Raw genomic sequence first — 27,203 nt, 5'->3', positions numbered from 1 at the left:
TGTTGGAGGTGGGCTTTAAGGTCTCCTATGCTTAAGTCACGAGTCAGATCACTTCCTGTTGCCTGCGGCTGGAGATGTAGGCCTCTGAGCTGGATGGAGCACCATGTCTGTTTGCATGCCTTCATGTACCACCATAATGGACTGTAAGCCACCCCATTAAATGTTTTCCTTTACGAGAGTTGCCATGGCCCTGGTGTCTCTTTACAGCAACAGAAACCCTAAGACAGAATTCCATAAGGAAAGGATTTAAAAGTGAAAGATGGAGATGGCTCAGCAGTTGGTTTTTCAAGACAGGATTTCCCTGCAAGCCTTGGAGCCTGTCCTAGAACTTGCTCTGTAGCCCAGGCTAGCCTCAAACTCCCAGAGATCCGCCTGCCTATGCCTCCTAAGTGTTGGGATTAAAGGCGTGCACCAACTCCACCCAGCTTGTTGAAAGATATTTGGTTACACGGTGTAAAGATATGTTACTCTGACTGGTTTAATAAGAAGCTGAACAGCCAATAGCTACGCAGGATTTCCAGGCAAAAAGGATGCTTAGGAAGAAAAAGTGCAGAGATATGGAGAGAGAACAAGCAAGCATGCAGGAGAAGTAACAGCCACAAGCTATGTGGCAGCAAATATATTAATAAAAATACGTTAAGTTTTAAGAACTAGTTAGAAACAAGCCTAATATATCAGTTGAGCTTCATAATAGTAAGTCTGTGTCATTATAGAAGAGCCAAAGGTCCCAATGAAAAGTTCAAGTACTTATTGCTCTTACAGAACCAGAGTTTGGCTCCCAACACCCACATCAGGCAGCTCAAAAATGTCTTAAGTCTAGCTCACAGGAATGTGACACCTCTTCTGTTCTCCATGGGTACCCTCGTGCACATGCTTGCACACATATATGCAAACATATAAACACACACATATAAAATCTTTTTAAGAATGAAAGACAGGCAATATTAGAGAAGACACAGGAAAACAATTTCTTGAACTTGGAAAATAATGAGCTTCTAGATTATACACATACACAACCCAAACATATAAAAACAAACCTACATTTAGGCATGTCCCAACTAATCTGCATAATATAAAAAGTAAAGCCTTATAAGCAACCATAAATTGTAACCTAATTGTGCACAAATGAACAACGAGACAGTCAATGTGTCAGCTGTAGCAGAAAGCAGGAAACCAGATTTTACCATCAAAGTCCTAAAGATAATCTGTCAACCCAGATTCTAAATCCAGGCTAACTACTGTTCAGTACTGAATAAAACACCAGGTTTAGTGTCTCACACCTTAATCCCAATCTTCACATAGGCTGAAACATACATGTTTTACAAATGATACGATTCTATCTTTTTTCATGACATTTTTGCCACCAAAACAGAAATTTTACGTACATTTCACAGTAAAAATAATTGGAGAGCAGGCAAGATGGCTTAAGGGGTAAAGAAACGTTACCCAGGATCTGAATTTGATCCTGGGGTCTCACATGGTAAAAAGAGAGAACCCGGTTGTTCTGCGACCTCAACACAAGCACTGTTGAGTGTACATACACATGCAAATAAATGTAAAAATTACTTTAAAAATATAAATAACTATTATGAACAATGAAAAATAAACCAAGTTCTTTAAAAATATAAATAACTATTATGAACAATGAAAAATAAACCAAGTTCAGTGGTGAACAGGTATACTCCCAGCACTCAGGGCAGAGGTAAGAGGACCGCTCCAAGTTCCAGGCCAGCCTGGTCTACACAGTATGTGCCAGGTCAGGCAATGCTTTACCAATGAGACACTGTCTTTAAAGGCGACTGGAGGGAGCTCACCAACCTGGAAGTGAAGCAGGATACTTTAAAAGTACACTCTTCTCATATACTTCCTCTGACACAGGATCAAACGAAAGAGGAGACATGGGAGGCAAAAGATCCACAGCCTTAAAATACAGAATTCACAATATTAAACACTCTCACAAATAACCACAATGACAAAGCTAAGTTCATCTACGAATAGATTTTTCCTCCTAACAATGAATTACCAAACTTTTTTTTTTAAATAATTATGTATACAATATTCTGTCTGTGTGTATGCCTGTAGGCCAGAAGAGGGCACTAGACCCCGTTAGAGATGGTTGTGAGCCACCATGTGGTTACTGGGAATTGAACTCAGGACCTTTGGAAGAGCAGGCAATGCTCTTAACCTCTGAGCCATCTCTCCAGCCCGAATTACCAAACTTTTATCCTGCGACTACTTTTTTTTTTTTTAGTTTTGAGTATGGACATTTTGCCTGCATGTATGAGCACCATGTGTGTGCCTGTTGCCCACAGAAGCCAGAAGAGGGCATCAGACGCCCTAAGATTGGAGTTTTAGCTGGTATGAGCCACCACATGGGTGCTAGGACTCAAAACAGTAGGCTTAAGGATAGACCATCTCTCCCACCCCTGCAAACATTTTTTTTAAATCAAACAATATACTATTTGTATAAACAAGTTTCAAATTTTATTTAATAGTATTTTAACCCTCTGAATTTAAAATGAGTAACTATAAATAACTGTAGCTTGATGAAGAACTATTATGTACTTAGAAAAAATTATACAAATTAATTAAAACATTTGAACTGCACAGTAACACACACCTATAATCCTAGCATGTAATAAACAGCTTAGGCGACAAGTGCTCCAGATCAGCCTAGGATACATATCTGCACAAGATACCTGTCTCTAAAAGAAAACCACTGAACGGAGAATAATGGTGCAGGCTTATAATTCTAGCATTTGGGAGCAGATGCAGGAGGATCACTGGGTCATATTCATCATCACACAGCAAGTTTAAGGCCAACCGAAGATACATGAAATTATCTCAAAAAAAATAATAACTTGGACTGATGAGACAGCTACAGGTAAAAGCACTTGTCAGACACCCTAAGGGCCTGACTTCCATTCCAGGAACACAAGCATAAAGGGATGGGAAGAACTGACACCATAAAGTCACCCGTGCCCTCTGTATGTGCACCATGGCACATATGTGTTGCCCCAGCTCCATCAAACATATAATAATTATATACAATTATTAAAAAAAACTTTCAACTTCAATGTAAACACAATAAATACACATACACACACATTTCTAAGTTACTGTAACATAAATTAAAGGACTGTTAAACCTTAAAGACAGAGAATTGCCAAAATTAAACTCTTCCCCAAAACACAAATCTACAGTACTTACTGAAGACCCGCCTTTAATTAGACTGAAAGGAGACAGACCAAGAAATTCTTTCCACTTCTGATGCCATTTTCTTTCCTTTTCAAGGACAGAATGTCTTATTGCAGTGACGTTCTCTTTTATTTTATGCCTATGATATCATAAGAAATAACTGTATTTGAAGAACAAATAAAAATATAGCACAATTTAAGAAAATAGTATTAAGGAAGAGAATATAAAAAATTAACCATTAAACTACATATAAATTAAATTAACTCTTACAAGTGACTCTTCAGAATTTAAAATATTTTTTTTCTCATTTTAAAACAAAAAAGCAACCATACTCCACTTATTTTAAAAACAAACTTTTTGAGACTGGGTCACACACAGTAGACTGGCCTAGGCTACTTAACAGAAGATGTTCCTGAACTCCACAACCTCCTGCCTGGGCCTCCAAATGCTGGGATTACAGGCTTTTGCCACAGGGCATTATTTTCCCCAGCTCTAATCTTCACTTTGAATTCCACTCCCACTCCATCAACTCCTACAGGGAGCCAAGCTTATGATCTTCCAACTCAAATGAAGAACTTTTCTCATGCTCAATTTTCAGAGGAACTCACTATATATAGAGTAGGATGGCCCCAAACTCACAATCTTCATGCCTCGGCCTCCCAAGTACTATGATTATAGCTGTGTGCCACCATGTATGAGTTCAAGGTTAACCTGTTCTACATAGTGAGTTATAAGCCAATCAGGCCTAAAAAGTGAGACTGTCTCAAAAACAAAAAGAATTATCATAAGGCAAATAATTTATTCCAAAAATAAAAATAAAAACTACATTTCTTGTCCCTTTACTTCACATATCTTTTTGGAAATTCCTTACATAAGACTCCTGAATACCAGTATTTCTTTTCTTTTTTTTAAGATTATACATACAGTGTTTTGTCTACATGTCTGCCTGCAGGGCAGAAGAGGGCACCAGATCTCATTACACATGGTTATGAGCCACCATGTGGTTGCTGGAAATTTAACACAGGACATCTGGAAGTGTTCTTAACTGCTAAGACATGTCTCGGGCCCAAATACCAATATTTAACTTATATGCCAAAGCTGAAGAATTATACACAATTTCTGCTGAAAAAACCACCCAACCCAACCACCCTACCCACCCCATAATAAAATAACAAAAAAATTTTCTATGTACCTCGTATGTTTCATATCTGATAATCTTTCCCTCTGTAATTTGGCTTCTTTTTCAAGGTAGTGAAGGTCTATTATCAGTCTTGCTTGGTCAACCTTACAATGTTCATATTTCATTATTTTCAAGACTTCATTTAACAACTGAATAATGGTTAAGAGGTTCAACTTTCCAGCCTCATAAACATTTCCCATCTGCAACTAAAGATTTAGAAGGGAAAAAAAAGCAAAGATCTGTAGGTTCTTTTGGCAATACTTACATATTTATGCTTTTTACTATAATATCATACCTTAAGGGATAAATTGATCACCACCCAAACAGAACCGTGGAAATAATTTCAATCCAATAGAAATTGTCAAAGAATTCACACATTTTTATACCATGCAAAAAGCTAAAATCTAGCAGAAAATAAAATCAAACAGATGGAAAGAAAAATAGAGGGGCTGGAAAGAGGGCTCAGTAGTTAAGATCAATTGGATCAACTGGTGCTCTAGCGGGACTCGAGTTCAGTTCCCAGCACCCACATGGCAGCTTACGATTGTCTCTACCTCTAGGTCCAGGGAACCAAATGCCCCCCTCTTCTGGCATTTTTGAGCACCAAGTGCACATGCAGTGTGTACACATGTACACGTATGTGAGTTCACACACACTCATTCACATAAAAAGTAAAATAACTCATTTTTTTATAAAAAGTCTAATGAGAAAGCAAATTTGCAAAAGGGATCACAATTTTTTTTCTTTGAGACAGGTTCTTACTATGTAGCCCAGCTGGGTTAGAACTCACTATGTCAACCAAGCTGGCTCTGCACCCAGAGATCTGCCTGTCTCTGCCTTTCAACTAACAAACTTATTTTAACAAAAATTGCAAAAATGTCAGCTAGCCCAGCTTACTTGAGTTGCAGGTCAGTAAGAAAAAAGAAAAAAAAAGAGTGGATTATCACCTGAAAAACAAGACACCTGAAATTGTCCTCTGGCTTCCATGTGCTCACGTACCTGAGAGCACTCATACACACACAAAAGTGCATGCACATACACAAAAGCAAGAAAAGAAACACAGACAGAAAAAGGGAAAAAAATGAGGCTGGAGAAAGAATTTAGTCTTTTTAGTGTTCGCCATCCAAGTATGAGGTCCCTATTGCCCACAAAAAAAGTGGGTTTGGTGGCAAGTACTTGTAATCCAGCAATGCAATGAAGACAGGAAGATCCCTAGAACTCACTGCACAGCCAGCCTAATCCGTGAGTCCCTGGTCTCAGTGAGAGACCCTGTCTCAAAAAAACAAGGTGGAAGTCAGGCATGGTGTTACACACCTTTAATTCCAACACTCAGGAAGCAGGGGCAGATGGATCTCTATGAATTTGAGGCCAGCCTGGTATGACTTCTAAGCTAACCAGAGTTACACAGTGAGACCCTACCTCAAAAAAAAAATTAATAGTGATTTTCTCTAAAGACATGACCACTTCCTGCCTTATCTGTGTTCTTAACATAATTAATATCTTTTCTTTTTGTTGTTTTCTGTTTTGTTTTTGAACACAGGGTTTCTCTGTAGCTTTGGTGCCTGTCCTGAAACTCGTTCTTGTAGACCAGGCTGATCTCAAACTTACAGAGATCCACCTGCCTCTGCCTCCAGAGTGCTGGGATTAAAGGCATGCACCACCACCACCCGACCTTAATGTCTTTTCTGATACCTGCCTACACCATATAGAAATTTGAATTTATACATCTAGAGTATATGAATTTGATGCACATATATTGCACCCTAAAGTGAAATCTCTTCACAAAATATTTTATCCATGTAACTTCTATATACCACAATCAATACCAAATAGGTGGTAGATACTGTACTTACTAAGGAAAGAATAAGTAAGTCATACAATTAAAATGTTCCATATAAAGACAAACACATAAATGATAGATGGGTGGTACTTTGGCTAAAGAAGAAAGATTAGAAATAAAAGTTTAGTAATATTGTACAGGGACCAGAAGCTGTGGTGCATGTCTTTAATCCCAGCATTCAAAAAAGCAAAGGTAAGTGGAGCCCTATATGTTCAAGGCCAACCTGGTCTACAATGCTAGTTCCAAGCCAGTCAGACACACACAATAAGACTTTAGGAAAAAAAAGACAAAAATAAAATTATTGATAGGAAGGAAGCTGTTGAAGTCATGGCGCTGTTAAGAAAAATGTAGGTAAATCTGTAGTGTCAGAAAGAAAACTGTGTGTGTGTGTGTGTGTGTGTGTATGTATATGTATGTGTGTATGTATGTGTGGGGGGGGAGGCTAGGCATGGTGGTGCACACCTTTAATCCCAGCACTCAGGAGTCAAACAAAGGCAGACAGATCTCTGTGAGTCTGAGGCCAGCATGGTCTACATAGCAAGTTTCAGGATAGGCAGGACTACAGAGAGAGAACCTACCACAAATTTCCCCCACTGCTTGTTTTCCAAATTACTGAAGAACAAAACCCTTCCTAAGACTTGCAAAGTAACTCAGCAAAGCTTGTGAATGAAAAGAGAGTGCCCTTGAGGGAGGGGGGAGGAGGAGGGAAGGAGATGGAAATTTTTAAATATAAAAAAAAATAAACCATGAGAAAAAAAAAAAAAAAAAAAAGAAAAGAGAGTGCCCAAGTCACATTCTGCTTAAAGATAAATATAGATGAGTTTAAGAGAAAAAAGGAAAAAGACAGAGCATACAGACTTTATAAAAGGTCACCTGGAAACCAAGCATAGTGATGCACACCTTTAACCCCAGCACTTGGAAGACAGAAACAGACCTGGTCTACAAATCCAGTTCGAGACTTACCAGGGCTACATAGCAGATCCCATCTTAAATCAACAACAAAAAGAGAGCTGGGCTTGGTGGGGCCTACAAGCCCAGCACTGATGAGGCTGAGGAAGGGGGAATTTATAAAGAACTAATTCAGAGGGAGGTGAAATGGCTCAGGGGATAAAGACATTGACACCAATACTGTCAAGCTGAGTTCAACCTCAGGACACAAATGAAGAAGAGAATACGTTGTCCTCTGACCACCAAATACACACGTGTAAATGTGTGTGAATGTGTGTACATGTACACACACACACAAAAATGTAAAGAACCAAAACAGTACTATTTTCATACTAAGCAATCTTAAGCTCTCCATGCTACACAAAACTGTACAATGACGAAGAGATAACGAAAGCAATAGATCCAAATACACATACCTTTGGCAGGACCTCTATGAAGGCTTCACTAGAGATGATAAAGAACACAAATGCTGGAGGCAGTGGGAAAGCAGAGTTGACAGGAAATATAAAGTAGTGACACTGTTTTAACACATTTCCTTAACAGCAAAGTTTACCTGACACATCTGCTCCTCGATTCTGTCAAGTAAGAGTCTTGGTATATTAACAGTAACATTAGTTCCATCCAAAACACACTGGTTATCAACACTGAAGAGTGAACTAACAACTTCTCTCTCCTTTTCCAAAAACAGGAGTGTCTCATTCACTAAAGTCCACAAAGACCGAACCTTTGAAAACAAAACAAAGTAAGAAATCCACACATAACATGTATGTACTCTAGGAGGTTGGAGAGATGGCTCAGAGGTTAAGAGTTGCTCTTAGACATATCCTAAGTTCAATTCCCAGCAAACACATGGTGGCTCACAACCATCTTAATGAGATCTGGTACATACATGTAGACAGAACAATATATACATAATGAACAAACAAACAAATAACATATATGTACTCTAAGAAAACGCTGGCATAAATATTTGTTCACCCCTTCTAACAAAAAGAAATACAGCTGAAAAGAAAATTATGTGATGGCATTCTAACTGTTTAAAGCACTGATATCTCTAAAAGGGCTTAAAAACATGTTTTTTGGGAGGAAGGGACTTGAAACAGGTTCTCACTATGTAACTTTGGCTGGCAAAGAACTAGATTAGACCATGCCTCCAACTCAGAGATCAGCCTGCCTCTGCTTCTCGAGTGCTAGGATTAAAGACTTGTGCCACCAGGGCTGACTTAAAGAATTTCTTAGGGAAAATACAGCTTATTTAATTTTCAAACAAACTTAAGAAATCTTTATACTACCATTCTAAAATTGTATTACATATGGCAAGCTCAAAAAGGAAGAAAACAAATGCTGGATGTGGTGGTTGCACACACCTTTAAGCCAACCACCCAATGGCGAGGCAGACAGAGCTCTGTGAGATCTAGGCTAGCTGGACTGACTTCCAAGACAGCCAGGGCTATGTATCCAGACCCTGTCTCAAAAAGAGAGAGAGAAATGAAAGATAAAGTAAATAAGCAGGATTCAATCTGAAAAAAAAAAAACTCACAAAAGCAAATGAGAAACACTCCCATTTTTTTCAGAGTGAAGGTAAGGTAAGTGTACACATTATGAGCTTAGTTTCCTTTGAAAGCAATGAGGTGTTTTTTAAAATAAAGTTTCCTGTCTTTTAACATTTTATTATTATTATTTTATGTATCTGATGTTCAGCCTGCATGTATGTATGTATGCCAGATTCATCCACTGCTAGTTAAGGCCAGAAAAGGACATCAGATCTCCCAGGAGTTACAGGTGACTGAGAGGGGCTATATGGGTGCTAGAAACCAAACCTGGGTCCTCCAGAAGAGCAGCCACTGAGCCATGTCTCCTGCTCTTTTTAAAGTAACATTTGCCTTCATATGCTAAAGGTTCATTACAGAAAACTTAGAACACAGAAAACAAAATCTTTCCACCAATGCCCCATTATTAACATTGTTATCTCCCCATGTGTGGATATGTATATACATAAATTATATTTTTAAAAAAACTGAAGTTGTTATATATGTTCTTTGTTGCTGCTTCTCATTTGGAATTACATTGTCAGGTCTCTGAAATATACTGATCTAGAAAAATGCTAACATTAATGCCCTATAGAAACTTTCACAGTAAACATATCCTGCTATTTAAAAAATGTATCTCACCTTTTGAATTTTCTCTTGTATATTACTCTGGTCATCAGAGGGGTTCATTCTAATAAAAAAATTAAACAAACAAATTAGTCATTAAAAAATTCACATGGTAATTTCACATCCAAGAAAACTGGTCTGCAAATCTACAAACAGGCATTTCAGTTAAAAAATAACAACAACAACAATAATGAAGCTCTCAGGTGGGTGTGGTGGTGCATCCCTGCAATCCTAATGCTCGTAGGCAGAGGCAGACAAATCTGAGTTCAAGGCTAGCCTGATCTACAGTCCCAGAACAGACATGTCTCAAAAACAAAAGAACTCAAGTTCAATGCAGTCATTTTTAAGACCTTTATTAAAGTGAGAGGGAAAACCATGCTCTAGTTCTAACATCAACTGGCTAATGATATTTACTCTATTTCTATTTTTAGTAGTTTATCACTCATAATTCAAGATCTAAACTCTGTGTAAGGTAAATTCCAGCTCTAAAAGTCACTTGCCTTTTAATTTGATTTTGTAGGGCCATGTATTCTGATCTCAAATTTCGTACTTGCTTAATAGACAAACTGCAAGAAAAAAAAAACAGAAAAGAACATTTTCATTGTAATGAACTGGCATGAGCCACTTGTTTGCTTTCTTTATTCTTATCTTTACTGCAATGTTTTAATAATAAAATCTGCTCTTTTCCATCTTCCTCTTGGAGAGGCAGCTTCGCTTCTGCCTCTCTCCCCACTTCTCTGCTTCCCCCTTCCCCCCTGTTTCCCCCCCCCTCTCACCTTCCCCCTTTATAACTCCCTGAATAAATCTTCAACCTCAAAAAAAAAAAAAAAATAATAAAATCTAAAGAGACCGGCAAGATGATTCAATGGGGAAAAGCACTTGACTCCAAGCCTGACATCCTGAGTTCAATCCCCAAAACCATACAGCAGAAGGTGAGACTCAACTCAAAAGTTGTCCTCTGACTTCTACTTGCACAATACGGAGTATACAAACAATACATGTTTATTTTTACATGTAAAAGTAAAAAGACAAAACTATTCTGTGACAGTCTTGCCTGTCTCATTTCATGCTGTGACACCAGTGCACAGAAAAAAGAATTTGTTGAGCAGATAAACACACATACAGTAAATAAGTACTATAAACTAGAGTATGCCACATGTCAACCCTCGGATGTAGAAGAGAAACACAGTTCATATGGCAAGAAACATAGTCTATATGGCAAGGCTCAAGTAACAATGAGTGAATGAGTGAATGTGTTAATGTGCTATAAAATGACTTATATGGAGGACTTGTTGGTAGGTACAAAATATCTACTCAAACTATGAAATAAACATTAAACACAGAACAGAAACATGGAAGAATTTACAGAATGAACAGCACGATTAGAACTTAAAACTACAACTCCATGACCAGAGATGGCTAAGCAGATGAGAACACCTGCTGCCCTTCAAGGACTCGGTTCACCTCCTAGATCCACATAGTGGCTCACAACTGTCTATAACTCCCTCTTCTGGCCTCTGTGGGCAGCAGGTACATGTGATGTACAGACATACGTGCAAGCAAAGCAGCCAAACACATAAAACAAAAATATTTCAAAAATTGTGTAACTAAAATGCAATATCTAGTAATCAAGAATTTGAAATAGGCACAGATCATGTCTAGGCTTGTTTATATTGGTATTTTTTTAAAAAGAAAACTATTTACTAACTTTAAAATATGACTTACTGTGCATTTTCCTGGTATTTTTGGGTAACATAATGTTCTCTTTGCAAAATTTGTAAAAATCTGTTACGTGCTACGTGGCATCTGGCAATGCACTTGTGCATATCCTGTTGCTTTGCATTAAATGTTTCTGCAAAACGTAGAGAATCTATAAGGAAGACAAGATTGCAGACATCACCATGAGCTTGTTTTTTCAATAAAACAAAGGGAGGAAAAAAAACTGTGCCATTTTGTAAGCAACTTTTCACTTTGTTACTGATGATCAATGAAGAAGAATCCATACAAACGTATCAGAGGTCAGGCTTTTATCTATAAAACCTACTGTAAAGAGATTAATAATAAAAAATAAGGATATTCTCCCAAGCGGGGTCTCCACACTGCACTTAAAACTTACCAGGTGAAAGGTGGTGATGTACGCCTTTAATCCCAGCATTCAGGAGGCAAAGGCAGGCGGATCTCTGTGCGCTCAAGGCCAACCTGGACTACAAAATGAGTCCCAGGCAAGACAGCCAGGACTGTTACACAAGGAAACCCTGTCTCGAACAACAAACAAACAAACACAACATATCCACATCCCAACAAGCTGTGCAGAAACCTCCACAATGTCTAATTATTTAAAGAAAATCAGTTCACTGAATTCAGAAGTCACCTCGACATTCAAAATCTTGACTAAACTTACTTTAAATCAGAAGTTATATTCAGAAACCCAAATACAAAATAAATTCTTATTAAATCCAAATACTTAGCTGAGTATGGTGGTACACACCTATGATCCTGGTACTTGGGAGGTAGGAGGAAAAGATCAGGAGATCACAGAGCAAGATTAAGGCCAGCCAGGGTTATTCCAAACAAAACAATGAAAAATCCAAACATACATATTTTATATAAAACAGCTTGCATTACATATAATTGGAATAAATTACCTATTTACAGAAAAAGAGGCACAATGCTAAGATCGCATTAGATTTAAAGTATATAAATATGTGTAAAGCATGCTCACAGATGTTTGGAAACATCACACCTGGAAAGAGCAGTAAATGCATACTCATAAAGTTTGGGTTGCAGCATTGCTCTTTTAAAGGTTAGCCAAATGTTTCTCAGCTGTCGGTTACGTAAACAAATTAGGGTGATTTGTTCAGTTTAATTAAAAAGGAGATCTAAAAAAGAAAGAAGAAAGGTCTATCAACTGACACCCAATGATTTCCAAGTGAAAAAAAAATCCAAAACCAGGGCTATAGTCACATTTATGAGCTTCGTTCATTTTTTATTTGGTTTGAATAGTGTTTTTTAGGCATTCTCACTATGAGCCCAAACCGGCCTGGAATTTACATTGTAGCCCCAGGTTGACCTCAAATTAGCAATATTCCTGGCTCAGTCTCCCAAGTGTTAGCACACCAAACTTGGTCTCCCATGTAACCCATGAAGGAGGCCTAAACTCACTATGCAGCCTAAGTTAGCCCTCAACTTGAAATCCTCCTACCTCAGTCTTCTAGAATTTAGATTACAGGCATAAATCACCATTCCTAGATCTATTTATTATTTAAGTGTATGTGTGTGTGTGCACATGCTTGCTTTCCATATATATATATAGGAATGTTGGTCTAGCCTTTAACAGCTGAGCCATCTCTCCAGTCTGGTTTGATTTTCTTTTTTTTTAACAAAAAAAAAAAATTGTTGGTCCAAGTGGCACATGTCTGTAATCCCAGTAGAAGGGAGACAAAGGCTAGTATTACTGATTAAACTGTTGTTTATACAACTGAAAACAACAAAATTGCCAAGTCTGGTCATATACGCTAGTCCCAGCACTTAGGAGGCAGAGGCAGGGATCTCTGAGTTTGAGGCCAGCCTGATCTATAGTGAGTTCCATGAAAGCCAGAGTTAGGTAGAGAGGTCCTATCACCAAAAAAAGAAGGAAAAAAAAAAAAAAAAAAAACCACACAGAGAGAGAGAGAGACACACACACACACACACAGAGAGAGAGAGAGAGAGAGAGAGAGAACATCAAAGTTTAAAAAAACAGGGTGAGTTCTCATATTCTGATTTTTAATAGAGTATACTAAATGACTATTCAAAATGAGTCATGTCAGAAAACCAGAAGACAGGCAGGATTTAACACTTCAACACTTTTGCCTTATACCTGTCCATACTTTATGACCAAAATAAAACAACACCATAGCTAATAAATACAAATACTATTCATTTTTATTTAGCTCTAAGAAATCATTTATTTGATTTTTATGAGCTAATGAATCAAAAAAATTTTGAAATAGAAATTATCAGCCAATGCCGGTAACTGAACTAAACTGCTAACAATATTCAGCACACTGGACTAGAGGCCTGATTTGTCTCAGTGGTTATCTTTAAGCCAAGCAAGGTATGGATTTCTACAATATTTTAAAAGGCAGATTCTCACTAGGTGGTGCAGGTTTGCCTGGAACTTACAACTTAGCACAGGTTAGCTTACACGTCTGTTCACCCTGCCTCTACCTCCAAGTGCTAGGATTATACGCATGTGCTACCATGCTGGCGGTTCCTGTATTTCTAAAAGGTTGTAAAAAACCAAAATTAAGTGGTCCAGCCGGGCGGTGATGGCACATACCTTTAATCCCAGCACTCAGGAGGCAGAGGCAAGCGGATCTCTGTGAGTTCAAGACCAGCCTGGTCTACAAGAGCTAGCTCCAGGACAGGCTCTAAAGCTGCAGAGAAACCCTGTCTCGAAAAAAAAAAAATTAAGTGGTCCATAAAACCTAAAATACTTATCTAGCTTTCCTATGGAAAATGTGTCCCAATCCCTGCACCAAAACATAATAAAGTAACACAAATATTAACAAATTCATTATGAAATTTCCAACCATAGATGAGTAAAATATTAACTAACCATTTGCTTTTTCAGACAAATGGTTTAATTTGATCTTGATTTTAAAATTATGAACAATAGCAATTCAAGAATAAAGAAAAGTATAAGTAAACTTACCATTAGATTGTATTTTAATATATTTGATTGCAACATATCTTGCAAAATGATACATCAGATGAATAAACTTAGGACCACCAGGAGAAAGAAACAGTGAGCCAACAACCTGAGGAAAACTTCTTCCACATTCAGCCTAAGAAAAGATATGAGACGATTCAACCAACAATAACTGTCACATTTTTAATCATTATTTTTCTTAATTTTATTATTTTATTTGTCTGGGTATTTTGCCTGCATGTATGTCTGTATACCAGGTACAGGCACTGGGAGCTAAGGTCAGAAGTGGGCATCAGATACCCTAGAACTGCAGTTTACTGGGGCTTGTGATCTGCCATGTAATCGAACCTGCGTTCTCTGGAACCACTGAGCCATTCCTCCAGCCCATCACTCTATTTTTTTAAAGGTGATAATCTTGCAGTGGGCCACACATGAGCTCCTCACGGTAGGACAGTAAACCATCAACACACCCCCTTCATGGCACAGTGGCTTAAAAGATCAATTTCCATAGTGGAACAGAGAAAAGTCAGAAAGCAAAGCAGCCAGGTGGTGATAGTGCACACCTTTAATCCCAGTGCTCGGAAGGCAGAGAGACAGGTGGATCTTTGTGAGTTCAAGGCCCACCTGGTCTACAAGAGCTAGTTCTAGGACAGCCATGGCTGATACAGAGAAACCCTGCCTTAAAACACCAAAAAAAAAAAGGGGGGGGGGGGGGAAAGGAAGGAAGGAAGGAAGGAAGGAAGGAAGGAAGGAAGCAAGGAAGGAAGGAAGAAAGAAAGAAAGAAAGAAAGAAAGAAAGAAAGAAAGAAAGAAAGAAAGAAAGAAAGAGAATATAAATACTCCTACCCACTCTCCTACCATTTTTAAAACCTGAATAGGCTGGGTACAGTGTTACACACATAACCCCAGTCCTAGGTAGGGAGAGAAATAAAGGCCTTTAACCTGAGCACCCAGGCGGATACAGGTATACAGATCTCTATGAGCTTAAGACCAGCTACATAGTTCCAGGCCAGCCAGAGTTACACAATAAAATCTTTCACTTTAGGGCTTAAGAGAGATAGCTCAGTAGATAAAATTCCCAGAATGAAAAAAGAAGCCAAACTATAGCATATGTCTGTAATCTCAGAACTCTGGAAGACAGAAACATTATTTACGGTGGCAAGCTGGCCAGCAAGACCAGCAGTAAGGGACAAGCTCCAAGTTCAGCAAGGGAACCAGCTTTGGCTAGGGCAGATCTTTAAGTTCAAGGCCAGTCTGGTCTAAAGAATAAGTTCTACATCAGCCAGGGCTACACAAAGACCACCCCCCCACACAAAAAAAAAGAGAAAGAGAAACCGGGGGGGGGGGGGGGGAGACAGGAAAGATATCCAGTTTCAATAAATAAAAAAATACGATTAAGTTAGACATCCAAAATCAACCTCTGGCCTATACAGACATACACACACACACACACACACACACACACCAAGGTTTCATTTTTACAAAAAGAATAATGTAATTAAGCAGCCTGTTTTGTTGTTCTAGGTTTGGTTTGGATGGTTAAGTTACAGTGCTGTTGAGGGAACAGAGGGCTTACACATGCTAGGAAAGTGACCTGCTGAGCTATATCCTCAGCCTTAAGGGATTTTTGTTGTGGTTATTATTGCTTATTTTTGTAAGGCAGTCTCACCATGTCACCATGGCTAGCCTGGTGCCCACCACAAAGACCCAGGCTGGCCTTGAACTTTGATGGCGCCTCCTGCCTCTCAAGCACTGGAGTTACAGGCACATCTGAACCTTCAAGACTGCATCCTCTACCTTACAAAGAAAATACTTACAGAAATTTCTTTTAACCATTCACAGCAATGTTTCCGGAATTCCATGTCATGTTTTTGGTCAAATGGAGGCCAGCAATCTCTTAAAAACAGATAAAGCAGTAGATTAATGAACCCTTCCAAAAATCAAACTTAGCAAAATTTAAAAGACATGAAAATTATTCCCCACAGTAGAAACATTAAAGCAAAATGAATTTAACTAATGTTCTTTGACTCAACTAAAAATACTGAGAAAATAGTTCTTTTTTTCTTAGGTCAATATTTCTGGGTTGAGTTCAGTTTATTATAAATAACTACATATTATAGAGATTTGCCAAAAAATAAGCCAGTCTTGGTGCAAGCCTTTAATCCTAGAATTGGGGAGGAAAGGCATGTGGAGCTCTGAGTTAAAATCTACATAGAGTATCAGCTGGCCAGGGATAACAATGAGATCCTATTCATTAAAAACAAAAAAATAATAACCTTACAATTTACCTAGTACTCCTTTGATTATCTTTTTTACCCAAGTATTTATTAATTAATTATTTATTTATTAATTTATTTATTATATAAATGCTTACTGAAAGAATCAAGCTTTTAGTCCAATGTGGTAGTGTATGCCTTTAATGCCTGCAGTAGGGAGGCAAAAGCAGGAGGATCTCTGGGAGTACTAGGACAACCAGGGCTACATAAAGAGTCCCCCTCCCCCACCAAAAAAAAAGAATCAAGCTGTACTTTTACAACATGTTTTCTATTCCGGGGAGGAAAGCCAACACTGAGGTTATAACTCAGTAGGAGAGTGCATGCCTAGCACAGGGTTGCAAACTCTATCCCTAGTACAAAAGAAAAGAAAATAAAACACGTACAGGAAACAGGACTAAAAGGCTAGAATGTTAACAGTGATGTTCTCGGCTTAGTGGGGTTAGGAATGACGCTTATATCTCTCTTTACATGTTCTAAAACAGAAGTTTTCAGAACTGTGTGTTCTACAACAAAGTTTTTAATCAGGGGAAACAAATCAGAAAAAAAAATTATTTTAATTTGAAACCCCTAGTGGTGGCTGAACTAAGAATGAGCCCACCGGTTCACATATGATAGGATTAAAAGGCTTTAGCCAGGCATGGTGACACACACTTGTAATCCCAGGACTGGGAGGCAGAGACAGGCAGATCTCTGTGAGTTAGAAGCCAGCCTGGTCTAGAGTGAGTTTCAGGACAGCCAGGGCTACACAGTATACACAGTGAATTCCAGGCTAGCCAGAGTGATATAGTGAGACCCTGTCTCAATCCCCATTAAGAACATTAAGAACAGCAGGAACAAATGTTAAGAACAAAATCTATACGAAGTATGCAACTTTTAATATAAGCATGCACACCCCCAAATCCTCACTCAGCTATAAAAAGGTTAAGTACTACATTTCTAAGGCTCACACCAGAATTTTATCACATTTATTTAAAACAAGATAATGGAAGTTGGAAGTCTATTTTCAAATCTGAGAATGACTAAAAGAGAAGATGAAATAATTTTTCCTACCTGAAAACGTCTTTGGCAAGAGACTCATCCAGAGTTCGAAACAAAAAATAAGAAACTATATGAAAGGCGTCACGGTTCAGTTTGTCAAACATGTTCCTGTGGTTTAAAATGAAAGAAGCAAAGATAAATGATTAATAAAGCTATGTAGCATCACACTGTCTGAGCATTGCACTCAAACTGGTATTGTTCATTCTCTTCAAGAGGTCAAGGCGAATTCATCTTTCTCTTTCAGGTTCACTTTATACTCCATTAAGAAAAAACATACAGCCAGGTGGTGGTGGCGCACGCCTTTAAAACCAGCACTTGAGGCAGAGGCAGGAGGATCTCTGTGAGTTCAAGGCTAGGCTGATCTACACAGAGAGTTCCAGGACAGCTAGGACTATTACATAGAGAAACCCTGTCTGGAAAAATAAAAACGAGCTTTTATTTTCAGATTATACAAATAGATATCCAAATAGGAAACTAGCACTTGCTTTGCTGCTATGAAATATTAAACATAAAGAGCCGGGAAAGCTAATTAACAGGAAAAGACGCCTTGACATGATGAAGATGGCACTGGCTGCCATCTACTGAGTAGCAGTAACAGCAGCCAACACTTTTGAGAACTCGGTATTTGTCAGACACTATTTTATCACTTCTACATGGAGCAATTTATCCTGAATTCTTCAAAGTACTATACTATTTTCTTAAGATGTATTATTTTAAAAATTTGACTGTCCTCATTATACACACAAAACTTCAATCTAGAGATGCTTAAAAAAAATGCCCCTTCCCAAAAATATCCCAGTGGGACACTGCACTCAACAAGTAGCTGCAGACTGAACACATATATCACCTCCACCTGTCAATTTATTCAAACGGGGATAACTATGCAACTCTGCTTCCCCTCTATTGCACTCGCTAACAAAACTCATGAGGCTTTCAAAATGAAGCCTTTGAAACAAACACCTTGGACTGGAACAACTAGGTTAGCTCAGCATGTTCAAATTTATAAGAACAGAGGTTACACAAATACTTGTCCACACAAACTACGAATTCATAGAATTACAAACAAAAAAGTTTGCTGTATATGTGAATAAAATATATTGTTTTTAAGTAAATGTGACACAATATTAGCCCTCAAAGTTGTAATTAAGTTCGATTTGATAGCTGTTTAGGAGTTACTACTATTAGCATATGTAGTGCTTTGTTTAGGTGGCTCAGCAGGTAAAGGTGCTGGCCACCAAGCCTGACTACCAGAGTTCTATCCCTGGGACCCACACGGTGGCAGAAGAGAACTGACTCCATACTGAAACACATATTTTTAAAGACTGAGAAAACAACGCCTTTAAATTCCAGCACTCAAGAGACAGAGGCAGGCGGTCTCTCTGAGTTCGAGGTCAGCCGATTACTCTCCCAGAAGACCTAGGTTCAAGAGGATAACCACAAGCACAAGGCCAGCTGGGCAGAGTAAGACACTGTCTCAAGAAACAAATCATTAAAAAAAAAAACTCCAAAGCGGAAAAGGGGTCTGAAACCAGAAGTGTAAGAAGCCCCAGGTCGGGAGTACACAAATAAAAACAAAGTATTTCCTTCTGAGTCACAATAACAGAAACGGCAAAAGAAAGGGTAGCGTCGTTTGATTTTCATCTTAATATGGCCACTTTTTTTTTTTTTGCTAGCTGTAACACTGTAACATGTTTTGGTTCCCCCGATTCGAAATTAAACCCATAGCTAACTACTTAAAAGGCGTTGCATGCAAGTTCCCCCGCGCTTCCCACCAGCTGCAGCCCATAAAGGCCGTGTAGGACAACCCTGAGGCCCTCCCCGCATCCCTGCACTGGTGCCGAACGGCGCCGCCACAGGCCGGCAGCCGCGGAGCTTTGCCGCCAGTGACGGGCCACCCAGGACCGCGCCGCCGCCGGGTCTCCTTACTCTCCGAGGTGCGCTTGAGACAACATCTTCCCGCCCACGGCGGCGACCCAGCTCGGATCCAAGCCCAGCGCCTGCAGGTACATCCAGAGGTGACGCTTCTCGAAAGCCGAATTCATCCTCTCGGTAGACACTGCGACGGCGTGAAACGGAGGAAAGCGAAGGCCGCGGCGACCCGTGAGGACCCTTGCACCCCTCCTACAGGCAGCCCGCGAGGACGGTAGCCCCTCCGCTGCGGTCGCCCGCTACCTCCAGGCCGGTAGCCATAACAGCACAAAAGGCCAAACGCGCCCGGGAAACCGAGCCGGCGAGTACAGCGCTGCCCCCAAACCGATACTCCCGCGCTTGCGAAGAGGACAGTGCGCCTGCGCCGCAAGACTTCCGGGGCTGGTCTTCCTTAGAGGACTCTATCTCCCGCCATGCAATGCGTCCCTGTCTCCGACTGAGAAAACTACAAGCCCCACAGAACACTGCGTGGCGAGCAACCTGCTCCTGGGTAACAGGTATTTTGCTGAGAACACAAGATATCAGTTCCGGATTCTTGAGAGTTTTATTTATTTATTTAAGGTTCCTGTTGCAAGGTTGTGATTGCTTTTAGTTCGGTAAAGGCTGCATTAAGCCGTTTGTGAGTAACACAAGTGTACGGCCCTGAACAAATCATCTTTTTCTTTAGTTTTTTGTTGGATGGTTGGGTTTCTCTATTTAACAGTCCTGACTGTCCTGGAACTCTTTGTAGACCAGGCTGCACTGAGATCCACCTACCTCTACCTCCCAATTTCTGTGATTAAAGGCATGCGCCACCGCAGACCAAGCTCTCCTAGTAGCCTGACAGAAATCTAAGCCTGAGTGTCTGGTCACTAAAATGGGACAGACCTAAACAGACAGTCCTCAGAGAAACCAAAGCCTTCTGCTGGCTCAGCAGGTCCCCAAAGCCCATTTGCTGGCTTAGGAGGTGTCCCCAGTCTCCTGATAACTAAAGATGGCTTTCCCACTCTGGCGCTCGAAGGTCCCTAACTACTGGGACCTTCGACCGATCAGCCCATACTAATCTTTCTACCATGAATCAGTCCGAGATTAATCCCTCCTCACTGGAATTCCCCTAACTTCCCTTAAAAGGGAATCCCATCTTAAGGGGTCGCCAAGTGTCACCGCAATGTTGAAATTAATAAAGCACTCTTATTATTGTATATGTGGCTGTTGGTCATCTTTGGGGGCTTCTCGGACCATAACACACTGTCTGGCTTTTTGTGAGTTTTTTAAGACAGGGTTTTTCTCTGTGTGGCCCTGGCTGTCCTGGAACTAACTCTGTAGACGAGGCAGGCCTTGAACTCACAGACATCCAGTGTCTCTGCCTCCCGAGTGCTGGGGTAAAAGGTAAAAGGTGTGTACCACTACCTCTCCCTTTCTTTCTTTCTTTTTTTTTTTTTTTTTTTTTTTGTTTTTCGAGACAGGTTTTTGGAGTCTGTTCTGTTCTAGAACTAGCTCTTGTAAACAGGGTGGCCTCGAACTCACAGAGATCTGCCTGCCTATGCCTCCCAAGTGCTGGGATTAAACATATAATTACTTTAAACTAGCACGATTATGACCTGGAGTTTAACTACATTAATATTCTTTTGTCCCCCTTAGATATAAAGAATGCACTTCAGAAAACTACTTCACAATTTCATTTGCCAAAAGAATTTTGCTGGAGGTTTTTCACGTCTTGGTACAGATTCTCCTGTGGCATAGGATGATCTCACATTCACTGTACAGCAGAGGGTGGCCTAAGACTCTGATCCTCATGTCCCTACCTTCAGAGTTCTGGGACTAAAGCCAAGCAACACAACAAATTTTTCAAGATAAGAAAAATAAGTAAACCAGCACTAGTTTTTACTTAATTTTTAAACTTGTCTTGATCTTTTAACCTTTTGTAAATTATATCCTCTGAACAATGTGACTTAGAAGGCCATATAATCATATATATAACCATTATAAAGACACCTAAACATGCCAGGATGTAGGCAGAGACTGCTCGTTCGTTTCCTGGCCTCCCAGACCTGAAATAACCACACAGAAACTGTATTAATTGCAATACTGATTGGCCAATAGCTTAAGCTAGCTCCTCCATCTTAAATTAACCCATTTTTTATTTTATATTTTGCCACAAGGCTCATGATTTACAGGTACCAGCATGCAGGTGTCTTTCTCCTCTGGAGGCTACATGGTGTTTCTTTGACTCTGCCTACTGTCTCCTCCTCTATGTGCTTAGAATTCCTGTCTTGCCCTATTATGTGCTGTCATAGGCCCAAAGAAGCTTCTTCTTTTTTATACTGTTATTTTCATTATTTTAAATTTTTTATTATTTTTATTGAGCTATATATTTTAATTTGCTCCCCTCCCTTCCTCTCTCCTTCCCTTCGACCCTTTCCCATGGTCCCCATGCTCCCAATTTACTCAGGAGATCTTGTCTTTTTCTACTTCCCATGTACATTAGAGCCATGTATGTCTCTCTTAGGGTCCTCTTTGTTGTCTAGGTTCTCTGGGATTGTGAATTGTAGGCTGGTTTTTGTTTGTTTTATGTCTAAGGCCACTTATGAGTGAGTACATATGATATTTGTCTTTCTGGATTTGGGTTACCTCACTCAATATGATCTTTTCTAGAACCATCCATTTGCCCCAAAATTTCAAGATGTCGTCATTTTTTTCTGCTGTATAGTACTCCATTGTGTAAATGTACCACATTTTCCTTTTCCCTTCTTCAGTCAAGGGGCATATAGGTTGTTTCCAGGTTCTGGCTATGACAAACAATGCTGCTATAAACATAGTTGAGCACATCTCCTTGTGGTATGATTGAGCATCCTTTGGAATATATACCCAAAAGTGGCATTTCTGGGTCTTGAGGAAGGTTGTTTCCTAATTTTCTTTTTTCTTTTTTTTTTAGGTATGTTGGAAGATTTATATATGATACACATAATGCTGGGAACATCATAACAAAAAAATGTTAAGTGTATTTCTTTCTACAGAAAACACAGCTTTCGGGACTGGAGAGATGGCTCAGAGGTTAAGAGCATTGCCCGCTCTTCCAAAGGTCCTGAGTTCAATTCCCGGCAACCACATGGTGGCTCACAACCATCTGTAATTAGGTCTGGTGCCCTCTTCTGGCCTGCAGGAATACATGCAGACAGAATATTGTATACATAATAAATAAATATTTAAAAAAAAAAAAAGAAAACACAGCTTTCGTCCCAAAACTGCTAGCGACTGCTGATTGTTAAACAAAGGACCGTGGTCCTGGTATGTAACACATTCTTGTGAGGATCTCTGCAAACACCAAGGCCAGCAGAGTGTCGATTCACATGACACAAGAAGGAAGTCTGATTAAACATGACTCAGTACTCAGTGTTGGATCAAATTGGAGAGTCTGACACTGGCTCGTTTAAATCAGGCATAATTAAGCATGGTACAATTTGGAAAGAAAGTTTCTTGGTGATGATTAACTCAAGCCTGTGTGCCCAATAAAGGTTAAGGCATGCCGGGCGGTGGTGGCGCACGCCTTTAATCCCAGCATTCAGGAGGCAGAGGCAGGCGGATCTCTGTGAGTTTGAGACCAGCCTGGTCTACAAGAGCTAGCTCCAGGACAGGCTCTAAAGCTGCAGAGAAATCCTGTCTCGAAAAACCAAGAAAAAAAAAAAAAAGCTTAAGGCATGACTACACTAAACTCTTTATACATGTGACATCTTCCATAATGATGGGTTCTATAGCTTAACTGAGAAGGCAGGTTCAAGGTAAACAAAGTATATGATGAGGGCACAGGTGAAGTTAGCACTATAGACTCATTGAGACAAGAGTCTGAAGGAGCCAGATGTGGTCTGGCTATACAGATAGCACGGAAGTCACCAGGCTGTTGACCACATCCATTTCCAGCCTTCGGGGTGGAAAACATGGTATGTATTTCTTTCCTTGAGGAGACAACCCTGGATGTTTAACATTCCTGGTTTCCTTAGTGATTGTCCCTGAGCACAAGGACCTCCATGTTTCAAAGTATAAAGAGCTTCTTGGAGTTTTTACAGTTACAGAACAAAAGAAATTCATAAATCGTAGTATGTTTCCAAATATATTTATTAGGTAGCTCATCAGATATCTGTAGGCTTCTTGGAGGTCATTGTAAATGAAGCCCTCCCTCATTTTTTTATTTTTACTGAGCTCTACATTTTTCTCTGCTTCCCTCCATGCCTCCCCCCTCCCCTTTAACCCTCTCCCAAGGTCCCCATGCTCCCAATTTACTCAGGAGATCTTGTCTTTTTCTACTACCCAGGTAGATTAGATCTATGTATGTCTCTCTTAGGGTCCTCATTGTTGTCTAGGTTCTCTGGTATCGTGATTTGTGGGCTGGTTTTCTTTGCTTTATGTTTAAAAACCACTTATGATTGAGTACATGTGATAATTGTCTTTCTGAGTCTGGGTTACCTCACTCAAAATGTTTTCTAGCTCCTTTCATTTGCCTGCAAAATTCAAGATGTCTTTTTTTCTGCTGTGTAGTACTCCACTGTGTAAATATACTACGTTTTCCTTATCCATTATTCAGTTGAAGGGCATTTAGGTTGTTTCCAGGTTCTGGCCATGACCAACAATGCTTCTATGAACATAGTTGAGCACACGTCCTTGTGGAACGATTGAGCATCCTTTGGATATAACCCAAAAGTGGTATTATTGGGTCTTGAAAAAGGTTGTTTCCAATTTTCTGAGAAATCGCCACACTGATATCCAAAGGGGCTGTACCAGCTTGCATTCCCACCAGCAATGAAGAAGTGTTCCCTTTACCCCACAAGCTCTCCAGCATAAGTTATCACCAGTGCTTTTGATCTTGGCCATTCTTACAGGTGTAAGATGGAATCTCAGAGTTGTTTTCATTTGCATTTTTCTGATAACTAAGGATGTTGAGCATTTTCTTAAGTGTCTTTCAGTCATTTAGATTCCTCTGTGGCGAGTCCTCTGTTTAGGGCTGTACTCCATTTTTTAATTGGATTATTTATTCTTTTGATGACCAATTTCTTGAGTTGTTTGTATATTTTGGAGATCAGACCTCTGTCTGATGTGGGGTTAGTGAAGATCTTTTCCCATTCTGTAGGCTGTCGTTTTGTATTGTTGACCGTGTCCTTTGCTTTACAGAAGCTTTTCAGTTTCAGGAGGTCCCAGTTATTAATTGTTTTTCTCAGTATCTGTACTACTGGGGTTATATTTAGGAAGTGGTCTCCTGTGCCAGTGCGTTCAAGTGTACTTCCCACTTTCTCTTCTATGAGGTTCAGTGTGGCTGGCTTTATGTTGAGGTCTTTGATCCATTTGGACTTGAGTTTTGTGCATGGTGATAGATATGAATTTGTTTTCATTCTTTTACATGTTGATATCCAGTTATGCCAGCAGCACTTGTTAAATATGCTTTCTTTATTTCATTTGATATTTTTTGCTTCTTTATCAAAGATCAGGTGTTTGAAGGTGTGTGGATTAATATCTGGGTCTTCTATTCTGTTCCATTGGTCCTCCTGTTTGTTTTTATGCTAATACCAGGCTGTTTTCAGTACTGTAGCTCTGTAGTAGAGTTTGAAGTCATGCTTCCTAACTTTCTGAGAAATTGCCATACTGATATCCAAAGGGGCTGTACCAGTTTGCACTCCCACCAGCAATGGAGGACTGTTCCCTTTACCCCACATCCTCTCCAGCATAAGTTGTCATCGTGTTTTTGATCCCAAAGCAGCTTTTTTATTAACCAATGATATTAACAACATACAGAGGGGAATCCCACATCACCTCCCCTTCTCTGTCTAAATAAAAAGGAAGGTTTTAATTTTAACATAGCAAAATTACATATAACAAGACAGTTATCAAGCCAGGTGATTGCCCAAGTATCCAGTTGTCTCTGTCATTTATTGCACATTGTCAAAGTTGCTTGATTGCTCTTCTTGTTTATCCGAATAATATTATTTCCTTTCTCAGGCCTTCAACATGGTTGAAGATTAGATAGTCATAGTTACTTTCCTTTCATGACTGGACCAATCCATTTCTAATATAAGACTTAAACTCTTTAGGATAGGATAATTATTGAAACATTTATCATGTTTCTTTTTTTATTGATATTTATTGAGCTCTACATTTTTCTCTGCTCCCCTCCCTGCCGCTCCCCTTCCCCCTTCAATATTCTCCCAAGGTCCCCATGCTCCCAATTTACTCAGGAGATCTTGTCTTTTTTTACTTTCTACTTCCCATGTAGAGTAGATCTATGTAAGTCTCTCTTAGTGTTCGCATTGTTGTCTAAATTCTCTGAGATTGTGGTTTGTATGCTGGCTTTCTTTGATTTATGTTTAAAAACCACCTATGAGTGAGTATATGTGATAATTGTCTTTCTGTGTCTGGGTTACCTCACTCAAAATAATGTTTTCTTGCTCCATCCATTTTCCTGCAAAATTCAAGCTGTCGTCATTTTTTCTCCTGTGTAATACTCCGTTGTGTAAATGTACCATGGTTTCCTTATCCATTCTTCAGTTGAAGGGCATTTAGGTTGTTTCCAGGTTCTGGCTATGACAAACAAAGCTGCTATGAACATAGTTGAGTACATGTCCTTGTGGCACGATTGAGCATTCTTTGGATATATACCCAAAAGTGGTATTACTGGGTCTTGAGGAAGGTTATTTCCTAATTTTCTGAGAAATCACCACACTGACATTTAAAGGGTTTGTACCAGCTCATTTAACATGTTTCTTGCTTGATATTGTTTATACTGGTTGTAATTCTAATTTTTATACTTGATATTTGTTCTTATTATATATTGTTTTATATTAGGCTTAGAACTCTCTTATTTAGACAAAAGAGGGAGGTGCTGTGGAAACTCCTTCAGCCAATAGCCTTTAAGATACCAGCCCACGGGTGTGGTCTCTTATACTATAAATGCAGCTGTAAGGCTTGAGGGTGCACATGTGTTTCTCTCTCTCTCTCTCTCTCTCTCTCTCTCTCTCTCTCTCTCTCTCTCTCTCTCTCTCTGTTGAATTCAGTTACTGTTACTCACTTGTGCAGAGAATTGTAATCTGTGAGTTCCCCCTAAATAAAGAACCCTTCACCTTTCATTATACTCAATTCTGAGCTAGTGTGGAATAATCTTATTCACAGTCTCCAACAATGGTACATGTCTTTGATTCCAGCACTCAGGAGGCAGAGGCTGGAGAATCTCTGAGTTAGAGGGCAGCCTGCTCTACCCAGTGAGTTCTAGGATAGCCAGGGCTACACAGGGAAATCCTGTCTCAGAAAAAAAAAAAAAAAAAGACAGCTAAACATGACTCTCTCAAGAAACCAGCATCCATATTTTAGGAGTGTATACTGTCCTTCTCTCCAAATGCCCATGCTTAAATCAAACATGGCATGTGCCTATTTCTATTTTAAGTTTATTTTTGTTTGTGTTTTACCTACATGAATTTCTGTACCATTTCATGCAGTTGTCCTCTTCTGCCAGCAGAGGGCATCGGATTCCCCCGAACTGGAATTACAGACGTGAGCCATCATGTGAGTACTGAGAACTCAGCCTGGGTCCTCTATAAGAGCAACAAGTCCTCTAACCGGCTGTGTTTCTCTCCAGTCTTGTCTTATTTCCCTTTAATAAAAATCACTACCGCCGGGCGGTGGTGGCGCACGCCTTTAATCCCAGCACTCGGGAGGCAGAGGTAGGCGGATCTCTGCGAGTTCGAGGCCAGCCTGGGCTACAAGAGCTAGTTCCAGGACAGGCTCCAAAGCTACAGAGAAACCCTGCCTCGAAAAAAAAAAAAAAGAAAGAAAAAAAAAGAAAAGAAAAAAAATAAAAATCACTACCTTTGCTTCACTCAGATTGGTCCTGAAATTCTTAAGTATAGTCAAGCATCCTCCTAAGTTCCTAAGCAGGGAACTCCTCAGGCCTAATGGCTATTCTAGGCCATGTCTCTACCCCTGCTGA

The 27,203-nt window shown here is 39.6% G+C and overlaps 1 protein-coding gene across 1 annotated transcript in view; it reads right to left on the bottom strand.

Moving 5' to 3' along the window:
* Window positions 1-19,589, bottom strand: part of Haus6 (HAUS augmin like complex subunit 6) — a 41,028-nt gene extending 21,439 nt beyond the window's left edge. The window contains exons 1-11 of the mRNA XM_038333582.1: window positions 19,256-19,589; window positions 17,342-17,437; window positions 15,833-15,911; window positions 14,019-14,151; window positions 11,048-11,192; window positions 9,823-9,888; window positions 9,338-9,386; window positions 7,720-7,890; window positions 4,391-4,584; window positions 3,211-3,337; window positions 1,819-1,921 (exon numbers count right to left, since the gene is read on the bottom strand). Of these exons, the coding sequence (XP_038189510.1) occupies window positions 1,819-1,921; window positions 3,211-3,337; window positions 4,391-4,584; window positions 7,720-7,890; window positions 9,338-9,386; window positions 9,823-9,888; window positions 11,048-11,192; window positions 14,019-14,151; window positions 15,833-15,911; window positions 17,342-17,437; window positions 19,256-19,371 (1,279 nt within the window). The 5' untranslated portion in view covers window positions 19,372-19,589. The remainder of the gene's footprint in view (window positions 1-1,818; window positions 1,922-3,210; window positions 3,338-4,390; window positions 4,585-7,719; window positions 7,891-9,337; window positions 9,387-9,822; window positions 9,889-11,047; window positions 11,193-14,018; window positions 14,152-15,832; window positions 15,912-17,341; window positions 17,438-19,255) is intronic.
* Between the last annotated feature and the right edge of the window lie 7,614 nt (window positions 19,590-27,203).

This window comes from Arvicola amphibius, chromosome 6 (assembly GCF_903992535.2).
Source record: "Arvicola amphibius chromosome 6, mArvAmp1.2, whole genome shotgun sequence".
In the NCBI taxonomy this organism is placed as follows: Eukaryota; Metazoa; Chordata; class Mammalia; order Rodentia; family Cricetidae; genus Arvicola; species Arvicola amphibius.
This window is presented reverse-complemented; position numbering and strand designations above follow the sequence as displayed.